Raw genomic sequence first — 17,158 nt, 5'->3', positions numbered from 1 at the left:
CTACCCTCCTTACTAGCTCTCTCACCGCCTCTGCCCTGTATCGGGCTCCTCGCTTTATGACAAAGACACGACATTACTGCAAAGCCACACTCACCCCACAACGCAGTCCAGACACAAAGGACCCTGCGATCTTCCCTCCTCCCCTCACTCCCTGGGGAGCCAGGACAAGGGCTCCTCACCCAGGAGGCCTGGATGCCAGCTCAGGGGCCGTTCCCAAAGTGAGTGTTGTCATACTAATTACAACAAAGCCAGCCCGATGTGACAGTTGTTCCACCTGGCAGGTTTTTGGACTTTGGAGTCTTCCGATCTTTGCATGGGGAGCGGAGATGTCTCGTTAGTGGCTCATCGTGAAGCCAGAAATCTCAGTCTACCCAGAGCTGCGCAGTATTAACCAGCGTGGAAGGCCAGTTCCATCCCTGCCCCCGGGTCCCCAGAAGGCCTGGCCTCCCCTGGGGCCCCTTCTCGGAGAATCTGGCTCAGAGCTGAGCTGCGGGGACTGAGAAAAGACCAGCCTGGCCTCATGCCAGTCCACACCCTGGGCAGGAGGCCCATGCCTCGCTTTCTCCAGCAAAATAAATCTTGAGGCTCCCTCTGAGCATCGCAAACGCGCGCTCTTCTCCCGATTAACACATGGCCCGCATGTTCTTAGCTGCCTGCTGCCGACCTCAATTTAAAACTGTCTTTTGCTTGGCTCAGCCGCTGAGGAAGGACAGGCCTGGGAGGCAGCGACCAAGGAAGCCCAGGGGCTGCTGCAGCCCAGGTCAGGTGAGGTGGCTGCTGACCCCAGCCCCTGGCCCTGTCTGAGCAGTATCCCAGGAGCCTGTGGGAGCTGCCAGGGGCCCAGCCAGCCTGGGCTGCTGCTTTGGCGATTTCCAAACTGCGTCCTCGGGGTGCAAGGTGCTTCTGATGTGTCGGGGCAGGGGTGGGGTGTTCACTGAGGAACTGGCTTTGCCATGGGAACTGAGGTCCATGGCTGCAGCCCACATGGGCCCCCAGGGAATTGCTTGTGTGCTGCACAGACTGGACAAACCCTCTGAGTTCCGATTCCGGGAAAGATTTGTCGCCATGCTCCAGCCCCAGGAGAGAGCTGGGGAGACCTGCCTCTTTACTTTGTTCTCCTGCCTCTGTCTTCTCCTTCTGCCTTAGGGAAGCAAGAGCTGGGAGCTCAGGGTCCCCTCTCTCCCCGCCTGGGGTGGGGTTGCAGCTCCATCCTGCTCGTGCCGAGGGCTGGCGGGGTCGGGAGCTGGTGGCCTGGTCTCTCTGGCGCTTGCCTGGACTCTTCTTCTGGACAAGCTCGCAGTTGCCTGGCTTCCGGGTGCCCCGGGAGGGCAGAGTCGTGTGTGGAGGGTGCCTGGGCCGAGCCCTGAGCACAGAGAGGCCGCGGTCCTCACAGGTCGGCAGGTGGGGGTGAGGCGGCCTCTGGTGACCTGTCCCTCTCTCCCGTTGCCTCTCGTGCAGGAGGGCAGTCAGTGACCCACAGCGGTTTCCCCATCATGGTCTCCCTGGCCAACACGGCCGCCTCCTTCGGCTGCAGGATCACCTACCAGTATACCCCAGCGTTCAAGGTCTTCACCGTCAGCTACTTCCACATAGATCTCCAGGGCCAGAAGAGCCCGGAGACGCAGATAGCCTGCCCCCCAGGCCCGGGGAAGGAGAACGACACCTACACCTTGGTCTGCTCGGTCAGTCTCAAGCTGCCGGACGCGTCGGCCACTGGCACCTACTACTGCTGTGTCAGGTGGCCAAGCACCACAGTGAGGAGCAGTGGTATCTTCGTCCTGGTCAGAGGTGAGAGCTCCCCGGGCGCTTCGAGGACGCAGGACCGCAGCTGCAGTGAGTGGGTGCAGGATCTGACGTGCACGCCCGCTGACCCTGGGGGACACAGCACCCTGGGGCACTCCCACCGGCATAGCCTGGGATGTGGATGTACTACTTGATACCCCTGGCCTAGAGGTCACTTGGCCCCTTGACCTGGGGGTCCCATTGGCACAGTGGGGGAGGGGACTGGAGCTTCTATAGAATCAGTGTGTGGTTGTGTGTGTGTGTGTGTGTGTGTGTGTGTGTGTACGCATGAACCCTTGGCTTATGATGTCTTTCTGGAAATAAATTCTTAGTCATCATCACTTTCTCAGACGTAGGGGACCACGAGATTTAAGAACAAGGCCCACTCCAGAGCCATGATTCTCTGACCCGCCTCTCTGATTCCTCCTGGAAGGGGCTGGGGGCTCTGGAATCACATAGACCTAGGTTGGAATCCCGTCCTGGTGTTTGCCCAGTATGACCTTGGGCCTGGTATTTCTGGCCATACTCGGCCTGCCAAGGACTCAGGAGGATGCGTCGCGCCTGCCTGTGAGGGTGGCAGCAGGCTACTGGAGGTGCCAGGTGAACAAGGCTGGTGTGCCCGCCAGTTGGTCTGCACTCCATGAGTTGATTTTTTGGTTTTGTTTTTCTTTTGTGGCACTGGGGCTTGAACCCCGGGATTTCACACTGAGCTATCTCCCCAGCCCCCTTTTATTTTTTGAGATAGGGTCTCGCGGAATTGCTAAGTTGCCCAGTCTGGGTCCTAACTTGTGATCTTCCTGTCTTGGCCTCCCAGAGTGTTGGGATCACAGGCATGCGACACAAGGCACAACCCCCAGCTCCCTAAACTCCTGCCAGTGGGATGGAGGGAGGAAGGGAAGGAAAGATGGGTGGATGAAGCGTTCAGGAAAAGAAGAGGCTATGTGCTCGTCTACCCATGGTGCAAGCTGCTATCAGTCCGGTACAAACCTGTCACTTTCTACCGTCACCACACTTCCCCATGTTAGCTCCATTTTGAATGGAGGGAGGGGAAGGCCCCAAAGATCACGTGACTCACTCAGGGTCCTCCAGGCAGCCCTAAGTGAGGCCCGCAGAAGCAGTCATAGTCCTTGTCCTTGTCTTTGTCTTTCCCCTGGACAAGCTTGCTCTTCTTCGAGAGATTCAAGCCAGTCAGCAACAATTAGGAGGCTTAGCAAAGTCAGTGGAAGAACAAGGTCCTGAGCTGGGTGTGGTGGTGAATACCTATAACTCCAGCTACTTGGGAGGCTGAGGCAGGAGGATCACAAGCTTGAGTCCTGCCTGGGTGACTTAGCAAGACCTTGTCTCAGAATAAAATATACAAAGGTTGGGGACATAGCTTGGGTGTGGAGCACTGTGGGTTCCATCCCTGGTGGGGGGTACTGAGGACCTGAGGTGGGGCTGGGGGCATCTAGCAGGCACAGAGCCTTGTGGGAGTTGGCAATGGGGTCCCGGGAGAAGGATAACACAGGGCTTTGGGGTCTGGGGGTCAGGGCGGCCAGGCAGGTCCCAGCTTCTCTTGGGAGCTAAGCTCTGCTTTCCTATCTCCTCCTCTAGACATGGGGTACCAGCGCCCTCCGCCAAGCTCCCGGAAGCCCCTGCTGTGTGGCTTCACTGCCCTCCTGGCTGTGCTAAGCGTGCTGGGCACGGCTCTGCTGCTCTGGAAGAAGGTACGGGATGGTCACGCACGGCAGGGACATGGCCTTCACCAGAACCAAGCCTGCGGAGGCCTCACAGGGCAGGGGCTGTCTGTCTGCCCACGTCCTGGACCCTGCAGTAGGTGTTCCTCCCTGGCCCAGCCCCTCCTACCCTATGCCTGCCCCATGTGGTGGGACCTGACCTACCAGGTCCTTTTCTATCTCCCCCAGTATTGGGGATTGAAGCAGGCCCCCTGCACTGAGCTACAGCCCGAGGCTTTTTTATTTTTTATTTTGACACAGGGTCTCACCCAGATTGGACTCAAACTTGCCATCCTCCTGCCTCAGCCTTCTAGAATGCTGGGATTACAGGTGTGCACCACCACACCCAACTGCCTTCCTATCTTTTGTTAGAAATGAGAGCTCCACTACGTCACGAGTCCCTCTGGGAATCTGAGGCAGGATGCAGGCCCTTGTGCTTACCATTTTTTGAGCCCAGCAACCAGGAAAGGAAGAACAGACCTGAGACACAGCATGCCCGGCACCCTCCAACCCACTCTCACTTACTCCCCTCTGTAGCTCTGCACGGAGCTCCCTGCCATCTCCAAGCTCTGGAAAGCAAGGCTCAGAGAGGCTGTGACTTAGCTGAGGCCACACAGCAAGCAGTGGAGTCAGGGTTGGAGTACAGGTGGAGGGGCAGGTTGCTCCAGCTCCCTCTCTGGCTGGCTCTGGCTCGTTCTGTGGCTGGCACCTTCCAGGGCAGAGGTGTTGCTGCCTGGAGCTCTCTGCATTCTCATTGCCGTCCAGACCCTGTGGTTTTCCTGTTTCGTGCCTGTCTCTGCTTGTTCCCTTCTGAGGACCCAGCTCTCGCACAGGGCCCTGCACATAGCGGGCCCTCAGTCAGTACTTGCAGAGCCCTTTCACAGTCATTATTAAAGCAATGCATTCATTCCCTGAGTTAGCTGAGCACCCACCAGGTCCTTTTCTATATGCCAGGCCCAGTACTAGAGGCCAGAAGCCCAGAGATCACATAGCAGACAAAAGCCACAGTCCAGGGGGACGGCTGCCTGGTAACCAGGGTGACAAGTTATCTGTGAAAGGAAGCAGACAGACCGTGGAGCATTAAGAGTGCAGCCTCAGGGCCTGTGTCCCCTCCCCACGGTGCCACTTGCCAGTACTGTGAGCTCCCACAGGACGCCTAACTGGTCCCTGCCTCAGTTTCCCCAGTGGGGTGCCAAGCACAGGAGTTGCATTATGGGGTTGTGGGAGGAGTGCAGCTTCCAAGCACTTGAAGTACCAGGCCATGGCACCTCCAGGGGCTGCCGTGACTCCTGCTGTGGGAGCAGCTGTGAGGGCCCCGCCCTACTTAAGGGGTTGAGGCGGTCCTGGCACACACTGGGCTCCGTCCCCAGAGCTCTTCTCTGCTTCTGGGGCAACTCCTAGGGTGACTGAGCTGTGCAGGGGGCTGCACCCCCATGGATGTGGCCCAGACCCCTGGCTCCGGCTGGCTACGCAGGGCCAGAGGGCGCCACCCTCTAACATGTCCAGGACAGCACTCTGGGCCCCCAAGTCTCTGCATCTCGGCAAATGGCCCCAGATGCCAAGCGCCCTAGCCTCAAGCTATGGAGCTTGTTTTTTTTTTTTTCGGTACTGGGATTCGAACTCATGACCTTGCGCTTGCCAGGCAGGCACTTTACCGCTGAGCTAAATCCCCAGCCCCAAGCTGTGGAGCTTGGAGCCACTTTCACTGTCCATCCGGCCCTCGGCCAGTCCCTCCCCAGCCCAGCCTGGGCCCCCTCACCAGCTTCCAGGGTCCAGGTCTCTGCCACCCACCTGGGCTCCCACGTATATGCTGTCCCCCTATCAGAGTGCAGCACCTATGCGGCAGGGACTAGCTGTCCCCAGTGCCTGGAGGAGCCCAGCACACAGTGGGGATGCGTGCACGGTGATAGCAAAAAGCTGAGTCAGAGGTGGCCAGGCATGCCATGGGCAAGGAAACCTGCTGATTGCATTTCACAGAGGGGGAAACTGAGGCCCAGCAGGCTTCCTGAGCTGCTGACAGCAGCACCCTGGTGTGGAGCGTTGGGTTGTGGGCCAGGCTTGGTGCCCCTTACCGGTTACCCACTGCCAAGAGAAACAGCAACGGAGCATCGCCACACCTCCCACACCGCAGAAGCGTGGCCCACCTGTTCCCAGGGGAGCTCTGTCCCTGCCCTGCAGCCCCCAGCCCCACAGGAAGGGCTCCTGGTATCCAACCTCCAATCCACCCTTACCTGTCCTCTTCCCTGGTGGCCCCCACTGCCACAGAGGAAAGACACGGTGGCACTTGGTATTTTATGGCCTTACCCCCGGTCCCCCAGAGCAGCTGCTGCCTGTGTGCTCACGCCCTGCAGCCCGGGGGCGTATCTGGCCAGTTGGCTCAGAGGGGAGTGGCACCAGGACCCCAGCTGTCCTGACAGGGCAGTATGGAGGGACCCTGGGGTGGCCACGGCCCCTGACTATAACAGTGTCCTCCAGGTGACACAGGAACGTGGCACTAGATTTGAAGAGCAGCATCTGGGACTGCGCCAAGTGAAGCCATGCCTCCGTTCCACCTTCTGTTAAATGCCCACCTCCCCAGGGTGTTAGGAGAATAAAATGAAAATAAGGACAAGTCCTGGGGGTCTTTGTAAACTGTAAAGTGTGCCCTGGATGCTGGCCCTGCCTCTGTCTGTGAGACCTACACATTGTAACAAAACAGAAGAGCGAGGGCCCCAGGTATTACCTTCCAGCCGGCGTCCTGGGTTCAAATCCCGCCTCTGCTGCTTCCTGGCTGGGCAGCTTCACAAGTCCTCGGTCCTCTCTGAGCCTTTACTTCCTGGTGTGGGGCACCGAGAGGACCCAAGGACTTGCCTGCAGGTTTGCCCAGGAACACAGATAAAGCACAGCCCTGCCTGGCTCCGTGCTCCCAGCAGTCAGATGCTGTGACGGGGGCGCTGGCTTCTGCCTGTGAGTTGAGTAGCTCTTGAGAGCTAATCCCAGAATAAATGGGCTGGGGATTGGCGGGTAGCCAGCGATTTTAATTAGCTCCTGCCCCGAGACGAGGCCATTGTTGCTCCACTGCTGGCAGTGTGGAGCCTGCGATGAGGAGGGACGTCTGGTCCACCTCCCTCGGTGTCTTCAGGTGCTGCCCCGGCCCTGTGCCTTCCCAGCTGGCAGCCACAGCTTCGGCTTCTGTGAGCATGACAGCCACAGGAAGCCACTGTCCCCGCCGTCCGCCGTACTCACGCGGTGCGGGACAGTGTCCCCTCTTCCTGCTGCCTGGCTCACGGAGGAGCCTACAAGGGCGTGTTGGTGACAGACTGCTTCCCAGGTGCCATGGAAGTACCAGGCACCTACTGCCTGGCCCCTGTGGGTGGAGACACTGAGGCAGGGGAAAGTGGTGACTCCAGGCCAGAGCCAGCGAGGGCTAGAGGGGACCAGAGCCTGGCGCAGGCCCCGGCCCTGCCTCGCTGACACAGGGCTGCGCCACAGCCATCCCGAGCCAGGCGCTCCGCCCACGACAGTGCCCCTGCAGGCTGTCGTCCTTTCCTCCTGCTCCAGGCACACGGGTGACTTGACCCAGGTCTTGGAGCCATTTGCCCCTTCTCCCCAGCGGGTGGGCAGGAGGTGCGGAGTGATTCACTCTGTGTGGCCTCAGGAACAATCGGAATCCTCCGTCATTTCCCCCATGGGGTCCGTGAAGGAAGGGAAGCCAGGGGCTGCGTGTCACCAGTCCCTACAGCCCTGGCTCCCTTCTCCTCCTAGAAACAAAGCCTGATTCCAAGGAAGCACCCCACCCAGCCGTGTCTGGACCCAAGATCTGCCAGCAGACCCACACAGCCTGCTGCAGAATCCGTCTACACGGTGAGTCCCAGGGCCTGGGCTCCCCCACCTCTCCGGGCCCAAGTCAGGGTCTGACTCCCCGGCTCAGTCTGTACTCACTGTGGGACCTGTCTAAGCCTCAGCTTCCTCATCTGTAAGGTGGGTACAATGACTCCTACCTTGTGGAATTTCCATAACGGTGAAAGGATAGCCCACACATGGGAACCCTGGTATTAGGTGCACCCTCGTGGGGAGCCCTCCTGCTCCCCACTCTGGCACATCCTTTCCCTTCTGGAACAAGGGGGTAGCAAGGGCACGGGTCAGGAAGGAATGAAGAAATTTCCTCATCTGACCAAATGGTGTCGACCAGCTCACCAGCTTCTTCCTGTTTTAAATGCACAAAAAACATTGCAGCTGCTGCAACAACGATCATCGGAAGAAAGAAAGGGGGCGTCGCCCCACCTGGCGACTGGGCCACGATTCTCACTGGCTGGGACTCTTTCCCGCCACGCGCAGACAGTCACAGCGGGGCCGCGGCTGGGACCCCGTGTATCCCACGCGCCTTCGAGCCGCAAGCACAGTCTTTATAATTAGACGGGGAGGGGACGGAGGCTCTGCCGCCCTGCCCGCCCGCACCGGCACACAGCCTGCCTGCTCCGCGCTGTGCCCGAGGCTGGGGAAGGTCCCTGTCCAGTGCTATGGCTGTAGTACTGCGAGTAATGTGCTTGCCGTGGAGAAAGTGAGGAGTTGGCGAGATCTCAGTCCCGGGAGGTACAGAGCCGCCGGGCTGGCTCCCACGCTCCCCAGGGCCCGCAGGCTTCCCGGTGCCCTGCCCTGTGCCTGCCACCCTGGGGCACACACGAACCGCGGGCCTTCCTCCCGCACCACGTAACCCGCAGGAGCAGGTCTGGAGTCTGGCCGCCTCATGTGCTGAGGAAGGGCTTGTGGCGGTGTGGCCCAGGGACAATCTGCATGGGGCAGTGTCCAGGGCCGCAAGGAGAGCGGGACAGCTCGCAATGGGCCCTCCCCTCCCCTCCCCGGGGAGTTTCCACAGCTGCTGCTTCCTGTAGGCTGTACTTGCCCTGAGCCGCTCTTCTCTCCCGGCCACTCAGGCTATTCTCCCTTTGAGGGATTCTGGTATCAGCTGTTAGATTGAAATCTCAGGCTCTCCCCCCTCCCTCCCCCCCTCTCCTCTCCCTCTCTCCCCGCCCCCATATACACACACACGCGTGTGTTCTGTATGAAGATAACCCACATCATCATATTCTCACCTTCTTCCAGGATAAATACTAGAAACGCTGACTTCTATACCTTCCCATTTTTTCTTTATAAATACATGGAAGTGTGTGGTGTGTGCACCCCGTATTTATTTATTTTGGATGGGACCCGGGGCCTTGAATGTGCTAGGCGTGCACACCACTGCTGAGCTGCACCCGGCCCCCCTACTTTTTAAAATTATAGTCACACGGCTACTTTTCTGTGTTCCACATCCCATGAACATTTTCCCACCTGAATAAGTGGCCTAGTACGAGACTTTCTGAATGGAAGAGACTCCCCTTTGCCTGAGTCACTTCCTCGCCGTGGGTAGGGCCTCTGGGGCTGAGGCTGACTTCTCCAGAGTGTCGCAAGGAAGTCCCGCTGCGTGCGGGGATGCAGGTGGCTCAGGGAGGTCTTAGCGCAAGAGGGAGGTGCAGTGGGAGGCCACAGGACTTTGCTAACCGTTGAGCCAAGGTCCATAGGCTGAGGCTGTCTCCAGGCAGAGACAGTCGCCATTAGCGACCATGATGATAGTAGCAGGGGCTGCCGGTGGAGCCCCGCGGCTCTGTGGACGGATGTCACATCCCTGGCTCACTGGTATTCTTGGTAAGGCGTCAGCACGCAGGTGTTGTCCCTGCGTCCGTGCTGTTTTCTGCTCATTGATTGCTGGCATGTAGAGTGTGGTTGATTTTTATGTGCTGGCCTTATGTAGTCGTGATCTTGCCGAATCCACTCGTTGATTATGAGAGTTTCTCTGTAAATAACTTGGAGTTTTCCATGAGCCTCACCGTGTCACTTATGAAGGATGGAAGTTTCACTTTTTCCTTTCCGCAACCCTCCTACCTTCTTTTTTTTTTTTATGCCCTCCGTCCCTTCCTTCCTTTTCCGGGTCATTGCACTGGCTAAGACCTCCCGTGAGAGTGAGCAGGACAAATAGAAGCCATGGTGGGGGCAGCCTTGTGTTGCTCAGAGACCCAGGGAAGGGTGTGTGTGTGTGTGTGTGTCCTTTCACTTTCTTGGTATAGATATTTATAAAGTTTTCTATCTTTTTTTCCCCTCATTCTTCTTTTCTAGTACTGGGTATTGCATTCATGTCAGTACTGGGTATTGAGGCCAGGGTCTTCCCACTGAGCTCCACCTCAAGCCCTTTTTTATTTTCCTTTTTTTTTTTTTTTTTCTGGTACTGGGAATCGAACTCACAACCTTGCACTTGCCAGGCAGGCCTGTGCCGCTGAGCTAAATCCCCAGCACCCCCTTTTTTATTCTGAAGCAGGGTTTTCCTGAGTGGCTGAAGCTGAGCTTGATCTTGTAATCCTCTTGCCTCAGCCTCCCACAGTGCTAGCATTATACACACGTGTCTCCATGCCCAGCTGTTGTTTTTGAGACAGGGTCTCATATAGCCCAGGCTGGCCTCAAATTTTTGATTCTCCTGCCTTAGCCTCCTGAATGCTAGTATTATAAGCATCTACCATTAGTCCTGGCTTGCATTTAGACTATGAATTTATCTTTAGGTATGGCTTTAGTTACATTCCATGAGGGGTGTGTGTGTGTGTGTGTGTGTGTGTGTGTGTTTATAGTGTTAGGGATCAAACCCAGGGCTTCACGTGCTAGGCAAGTGCTCTACCCCTGAGCTATACCTTCAGCCCTCTATGATTTTGATATGTTATATTTTCATTATCTTTTAGTCTAAATTTCCATGGAGGATTCTTTCTTGTCCCATTGGTTATTTAAAATGTTTTGCTTAATTTTTGAAGTTTTAATTGTTTTCTAGTTATCATCTTTTTTTTATTTCTGGTTACTTCTGTCATGAAAAAAAAATATATATATATATAATCTCCAGATTTTAATACTTTTAAGTAGTTTGAGATTTGCTTTGTGGCTCAGTTTTTATTCTTGTGCACTTGAAACAAACTTGTATTGTGTGTTCCATACGTCAGTAGCTCAAGTATATTGATCACAGTGGGGTGTGGTGGCACATATCTGTAATTCTAATGTTCTGGGAGGCAGAGGCAGGAGGATCACAAGTTCAAGCCCATGTTGGGCAACTCTATGAAACCTTGTCTCAGAGTAAAAATAAATAAAACAAAAAGACTGGTAGGCAGCTCAGTGGAAATGCCATAGGTTTAATCTCCAGTATTGCACACAAAAAAAGTTGCTTACATTTTAAAAATAGTCCATATCCTTATTGATCATGATTGTTTCTTGTCTGTTTTATCAGTTGTTAAGAGAAGTGAGTTACCTGCCTGTATGATTGCAGGTTTGTGTATGTCTCCTTTTATTTTTTATTTATTTATTTATTTTTGTCTTTTTGAGGCAGGGTCTCACTATACAGTTCAGGCTGGCCTTGAGCTCACTTTGCAGCCCAGGCTGGTCTCGAACTCACAACGATCCTCCTGCCTCAGCCTCCCAGAATACTGGGATTACAGGTGCGGCCACCATTCCTGGCTCCTTAAATTTCTCATCTTTTGAGGCACCCTCACCCCCTCCAACTGCCTTCTCTTCCTTCACGATTCCCGCTGACAAAACTCTTCCAAGAGCATCCAAACGCCTGCTTTCAGTGTGTTTCTCCCTCCCCTTCCTGGGTAAGGCCTGCAGCCCCTCCTCCCTAGCAGGGTCACCCATGGCAGCGGCATTAAATCCAAAGGGCGGGCGTTCTCTGTCCTCACTGTCCTGGATGACTCAGCAGCATCCAGCACCCCAGCAACCTTCCTCCTCGTTACCACCCCCACCTGACTAGCTGCCGCCCCGCTCCATCCCCATTCTTGGTTTACTCCTCAAGAGCTGTAGGACCCGGACCTCTAAACACTGGAGTCACCCCTGGACCGGCGGAGCCAAGCCTAGGGAACCCCTCTCTCTATCTGCATGCTCCTCTGGGGTGATCCTATTGGACCTCAGGGTTCTCCACGTCACCCACATCCTGGACCACCCCCAAGTTTCCGTCTGCAGTGCAGAAGTCCCTGGGCAGCGCTTCCACTGGGACGCCCCTGGCTTCTGTCCAGCTCTTGCCCGCTGAACACCTCTTCCCACAGCTGCTCTCGCGGTAAACAACCATGGCTCCAGGGCTCAGGCTGCACATTTCGAGCCTGTCCTTTCCTTGTTTCTTTCCATCATCGCCCAGGTCTGACCCATCAGCAAGCGTTGCTCCGGAACAGAGCCAGCATCCGGCTCCCCTGTGCCCCCGTCAGCCTCTTGCCTGGGAGGCTGCCCCCGCCCTCCGCAGTGGGCGCCAGTCAGCAGCCAGAGCAGCCCATCATGTCCCTCTGCTCCGCCGCGGTGGAGTGGCGAGGGCCTCCTGGGGCCACGAGGGACTAGAGCGGCTGCGACCCCCTTAGAGAAGGTGGGGAGAAAGCAGGGGGCCCCTGGAAAAAGAATGGCTGCGACTCAGGTCTGCCCCCAGGGGAGGAGGGCAGGAGGGCTTGAGGGGCCCCGGGACACCCAAGTCACAGGTGTGAGGGGTGTCGGAGCCCCACTGGGGACCCTTGGCTCATTCCCATCCCTGCAGCTAGGTCTGAAGTGATTCTCAGGTCCCTTTGGGAGCTCCCAGCGCCCCCAGAGTCACAGCCTCTGGCTGTCGCTGTCACATGTGCTGCTTCCTGAGCACACCAGGGAGCCCACCACCAAGGATGCCCACCGCCGTCCTGCTGCAGTGGTTCCCCTGCCCGGGAAGCTCTTCCTGCCCTCAGACAGGCCCTTCTTTTTCGGATGACAGCCATGCCATCCTCTCACCCAACCTCCTGTCACCCTTCCCCGGTCTCTCCACGGCCCTCATGGCCACCTTTGTCTTAGGTGATTGTTGTCCATCTCTTGCCCCCTCCCACCCGCACCCTCCGGGGGCCAGCACTGTCCTTACTTTCCAGGGTGACCTGGGCTCCTTGGGGCCCCATGCGGGGCCCAGCGGACCCTGGTGGCAAATGTGGGGTGCCAGGGCTGTGGTTTGCAGTTCTCACCAGTGTGCTGAGCCTGCTCCCTGCCTCGTCCTGGTCCTGTGCCCCATTCTTGCTGTCACTCCTTGCAGCAGGTGGAGAGACCTCTCCAACACAGAGCAGTGACGCAGTGTTGACCTAGAGCCGGGTGCTCCTCTACACTGAGCACTGCTCCTTTCTGAACAGCACCCCAGATCTCCCCCTGGCCCCCATGCCAGGACCCTCAGATGAGGTCCAGGCCCAGGTAGTGACTTTGCACAGCCCTTAGCCCCCTTGGAGGATGGTCTAGGCCCTGCCTTCATGCCCTTGCCAGGCCGATGACCAATTGGGTCAGCGCGGTTATCCATGGGCCAGCAGCAGGCGAGAGTGCTTGCAGGACCTGGGTCTCAAGCACCACTGCCACGCAGAGCTCAGCGCAGCCCAGGGCAGCCCTAGCTGGGAGCAGCACAGCCTTGGGGTAGCGTAGCCCAGCTTGGACAGCCAGGGCAGAGCCCAGCGAGCCCGGTTGCTGCAACCCTGAGAAGCCAGCAGTCTCTTCCAGCAGGCCCAGCCAGGGAAGGCTGGGATGAGGCCGTGTCCTGCTGCTGTGGGTCACACTCTGAATGCAAATGCAGCCCGCAGGTCAGGACTTGTCAAAGGCTTCATGCCGCAGCTGCTAAGCGGTGCTGTCTCTGTGGCCTGTCCTGTCCTCAGCCCCACAGCTGCTCCTGCCCAGTCACTGTGCAAGCATCCACCCGCCCTCCCGGTGTCTGGCTCTGTCTGCCTCTGTTAGCCCAGGTGCCCTGGGCATGGGGCAGGGGGAGCCACCCATGGGACCCCAGGTCAGTCTTCCAGATGAGATGAGGGAAGGGGGCCGTGACCAGAAACGTCCAGCTCAGCGCAGCTGTCAGATCTGTGAGATCACAGAGGGGTCCAGGCCTGGGTGGACAGGAGGTGGGCTGACAGGGTGGCTGAGGCGCATGGCCTGTGCATCCTTGCGCCAAGGCAGCTAGTGCTCTGGGCGGGCACAAAGACCTGCACAGGTGGAGAAAGGCTTGCAAGTTTCCTTCCCCTAGAAATGCAGCTCCTCCATGGGGAGAGCACTGATTGGAAGCCCCTCCGCCAACACCCACTTCTTGCTGGCTCAGAGACCTCTTGAGCAGGACCCCAGGGGAGCCCCATCACCCCTGTGTCTGATGCCCTTGAAGTGAGGGTCTCCCACATGCCAAATGGTTTATTACACGGGGTTTTCATGCCCGGCTGCCTTGCAGCGCCTCCTTCTCTCCTCTCCTCCTGCTCCCCACCCTCCTCCTGCCTCTGAGCACCACCTGTCTCTCCAGCCTGCCTTGGCAACCCCTGCTTGACTGTTGCCAGGGAAACCGCCTCCTTGGCAACAAGCCGGCATCCATATGACACATACATGGGAAGGGAAGGCTTCTGCCTCTTGCTTAGGCTGTTGGTTGGTTTTACTCTGGACCCCAGTGGGGTTGGAGGGTGAATCCAGGCTGGAGCTGCAAGAGGAAGATGCAGCATTTTGTCTCCTTTGATGATCATTCAGAAGCTGCTTATTAAGCACCTTCTGTTTGCCTAACTCTGCGCAGGACCCTTTATGTTCAGTATCTCCTTTAATCTGCATTAAGCCTGCAAAATACATATGATTGTTCCCACTGTATAGTTGGGAAAACTGAGCTGTGGAGACATTAAGGGGTTGTCATGGCTGGCAGGTATCATAGCCAAGAGTGGAACCTAGTCTTGCGTGACTTCAGAGCCCTGGTTCTTTCTACTCCTGTCGGGGCTCTTCAGCGTGGCCCTAGGACACACACAAGTAAGGGAGGTGTCTCCTCTCTATGGTGTATCTGGTGCCCCCTCACTGTGCCAATACCAGCTGTTGGCTGGGGAACCCAGAGACTAACAAGGCACAGACCCTGCCCCCGGGAGGCTCCCAGTCCAGGGGGACAATATGGGGGAACGTGCTTTGATGTGAGGCCCCCAGCTCAGGCAGAGCTCGTTGTTCACCAGGGCTTCCATGGCAAGAAGCCCAGGCTGTGTGGGGCCGTGATCACTTGAATTCCCTGGAGGAGTATCCGGGGATGAGCGGCGCCCAGGCAGGGAAATATCAGGCGTGGTGGGAAAGGGGTACCCTGAGAGCCAGGGCTGGACTGCAGAGCCCCCCAGCAGGGCACAGGTTTGATGGGCAGGAGGTAACTCCAACGGGTGCCTAGGTCCTTGTGAGCCCAGGACAGCTGGCGGGGAGGGTCCTAGAGAGTGTGGGTGAGCAGGCAGGACCCTCGCAGGGGCTGCAGCTTGGAACTGGGAGCGAGGGTGGATGGCAGCAGTGACTGTGGGTACCAGGCATTGGTGGGACAGGCAGGGAGGCGGCGGACCCTCCATGACCTGCCCTGGCCTGGGCTTGCTCTCTCCCGCAGGCCCTGCAGCGCCGGGAGACCGAAGTCTACGCCTACATTGAAAGCGAGGTAGCCAGCCCGTCCCCCGCCCGGAGCCCTCACTCCCAGGTACGCAGGGCCTGGGAACACCGGCCTGGCTCCTGGTCTGTAAACTGGGGCACCAAGACAGCCCCCGCCTCACAGTTGGATGCAAGGACAGCCTGTTGGGGCAACCAGCAGGCACCCACGTGTGTGGCAATTACAGCTCCCACTGGCGGGCACCGACAGGGTCTACACTGGCCAGTCCGGCTGGTGCTGGAGAAAGTGGGAGCTGACGTCCAAGCTGGTGCCCACTAGAATGGCCTGGTTAGGCCTCCGACACCATCGTGCCAGGGCCCGAGGCCTGTTGTCTACACTCTGGTTCTCTCTCAAACCTCGGTTTGCTCCTCAGTAAGGTGGATGAGTGATGTGTGTTTGTAATACCTGCACCCAGAATGCAGAAGAGCAACATCCACGCCAGAGCTTTGAACCCCACAGAGCAAAGTGGTGTTAAGCCCTGACGGGTGGGGAACCCAGGGCCTGGTGCCCACCCCCCAGCCCAGTCTGGGAGTTCCACTGGGTCTCCTATTCTCAGCATCCTGACTGAATGACGGCCTTTCACCTTGGCACCCCGAGCATGTCTGGGACACCCCGGGCAGCAGCCGCCCTGGGCCAGGCCTCCTGGTTGTGGACGGGACAGCGAGGCAGGCTCTGTCTTCTGGGAGCCTTGGTCTGCATGCAAAGGGTGTGAAGCCCAAGCACACAGAGATGTTCATAGCTCTGGTGCAAGGGCTGCACTCCAGGAGGGTCCAGGGCAGCGCTGTGGGCAGGCAGGGCTCCCTGGGACCCAAGATGGGTCCTGCAGGGTGAGCAGAAGCCAATTAGGGGACCAGGGTGCGGAGGGGGCACACCCCAGGCCAAGCACAGAGCACGGGAAAGGGGAGGCTGGCATGGGCTGGAGGAGAGGCTGGGCATTGGGGCTTGGGCAGAGGCAGGCTCCCTGCAGAAGCTGCACGGGAAGTGGTCTGTCTGCCTCAGACGCAAATGAAGTTAGCGCAGGTCCATTCTCTTCCTACCTAATGTTTTCCCTCCCTCCTTTCTTGCTTTCTTGCTTTCTCTTCTCTCTCCTGCCCCTCTTCCTCCTCTTCTTCCTCCCACTCCTTTCTTCTCTTCCTCTTCTTCCTCCTCCTCTCCCCCTCCCCAATTCTCCCTTTCCCTCTTTCTTTCCCAGGAGAAAGGGTTCGAGGATGACAGCGAGGTTCACCTGGTCTATGAAAATCTCTAGGACGAGTTCTCCAGCCATCAGCCTTAACCAGCACCGGAGGCCCAGAGCACCCCCTCTCACCAAGGACTCGATCTGAACCAGGAGCCAGGCCTCCGGAGACGCTGCACCCCTCAGTGTCACATGCAGGGCCCCCTACCTTGGGCTGCCCTACTCCCCCACTCTGCACCCCAGCCCAAGCGCCAGACTGCATCCCGGTCTGTGGGCACTGTGAACCCCAGGACACAGCAAGGATCCTGTCTGCGCTGGGACAGCCCTGAGGACGGATGAGCCACACTGCGTGGACCCCACCTGCCCGACTGGTCCAAAGGCTGGGTGGCCACGCCCCGCGAAGCAGGAGGCTGGGGTGGGGGCGATGGGTGGGATGCTGAACTGCACCCAGGCTGGACTGGGCTGGGGATGGTCCCGAGGCCCAGGACATAGCAAGTAAGACTGAGCTGGGGTCCGGGGCACCCGGGTCAGTGTTTACTGGCGAGAAAGAGTGTCCGGGCATATTTGGGGTGGGGGCGTGGGGCGGCTGCTGCCACACAGGCACTTAGTGAATGTCTCCTCTCCCCTAATAAGGAGCCTCAGGGTGCTGCCCATCGGGCTGGCCCTCCGCAGTCGCTGTGCCACCCACCTGTCACCCTCTGCTCCTCAGGCCTGCTCACCTCAGGGCCCAGCCCCCCAAAGCCCCCTTCGTCCGGCCACTCCTGGCCCCACCATCTGTGCTGCTTCTGGTCCCCTCCTCCTCAGACCTCACCTGCCTTTGGCTCCAGCTCCTGACGCTGGGGTGGAGGCCAGAAGCGGCCCGGCGGCCACCAGAGCTGCCTCGAGGTGCTCTCTTTCCCGTGCTGGTGCAGGGTCTCTGTGTTAGGACACTTAGGCGGGGGGTGGCTAGAGGGGTCCCCGATGCCTGGCCCTGAGCCTTGTGCTTCCCAAGTATCAGGTGACTCCTCGGGGTGCATCACCCAGGGGCTCAGCGTCCCTGTCACCCTGGCTACCAGGCCTTCCCTT

At 58.1% G+C, this 17,158-nt stretch overlaps 1 protein-coding gene across 2 annotated transcripts in view; it reads left to right on the top strand.

The window, feature by feature from the left end:
- Nfam1 (NFAT activating protein with ITAM motif 1) overlaps nt 1–16,764 on the top strand; it is a 28,122-nt gene extending 11,358 nt beyond the window's left edge. The window contains exons 2-6 of one of the 2 annotated variants that reach the window (XM_005379417.2): nt 1,459–1,788; nt 3,376–3,488; nt 7,242–7,340; nt 14,884–14,970; nt 16,112–16,764. In XM_005379417.2, the coding sequence (XP_005379474.1) occupies nt 1,459–1,788; nt 3,376–3,488; nt 7,242–7,340; nt 14,884–14,970; nt 16,112–16,165 (683 nt within the window). In that variant the 3' untranslated portion in view covers nt 16,166–16,764. Of the gene's footprint in view, nt 1–1,458; nt 1,789–3,375; nt 3,489–3,758; nt 5,967–7,241; nt 7,341–14,883; nt 14,971–16,111 lie in introns of those variants that run through there. The other variant, XM_013511660.1, reaches the window with a different exon arrangement.
- The last annotated feature ends 394 nt before the right edge of the window (nt 16,765–17,158 follow it).

This window comes from Chinchilla lanigera, unplaced genomic scaffold (assembly GCF_000276665.1).
Source record: "Chinchilla lanigera isolate Chin_1 unplaced genomic scaffold, ChiLan1.0 scaffold00012, whole genome shotgun sequence".
Taxonomy (NCBI): domain Eukaryota; kingdom Metazoa; phylum Chordata; class Mammalia; order Rodentia; family Chinchillidae; genus Chinchilla; species Chinchilla lanigera.
This window is presented reverse-complemented; position numbering and strand designations above follow the sequence as displayed.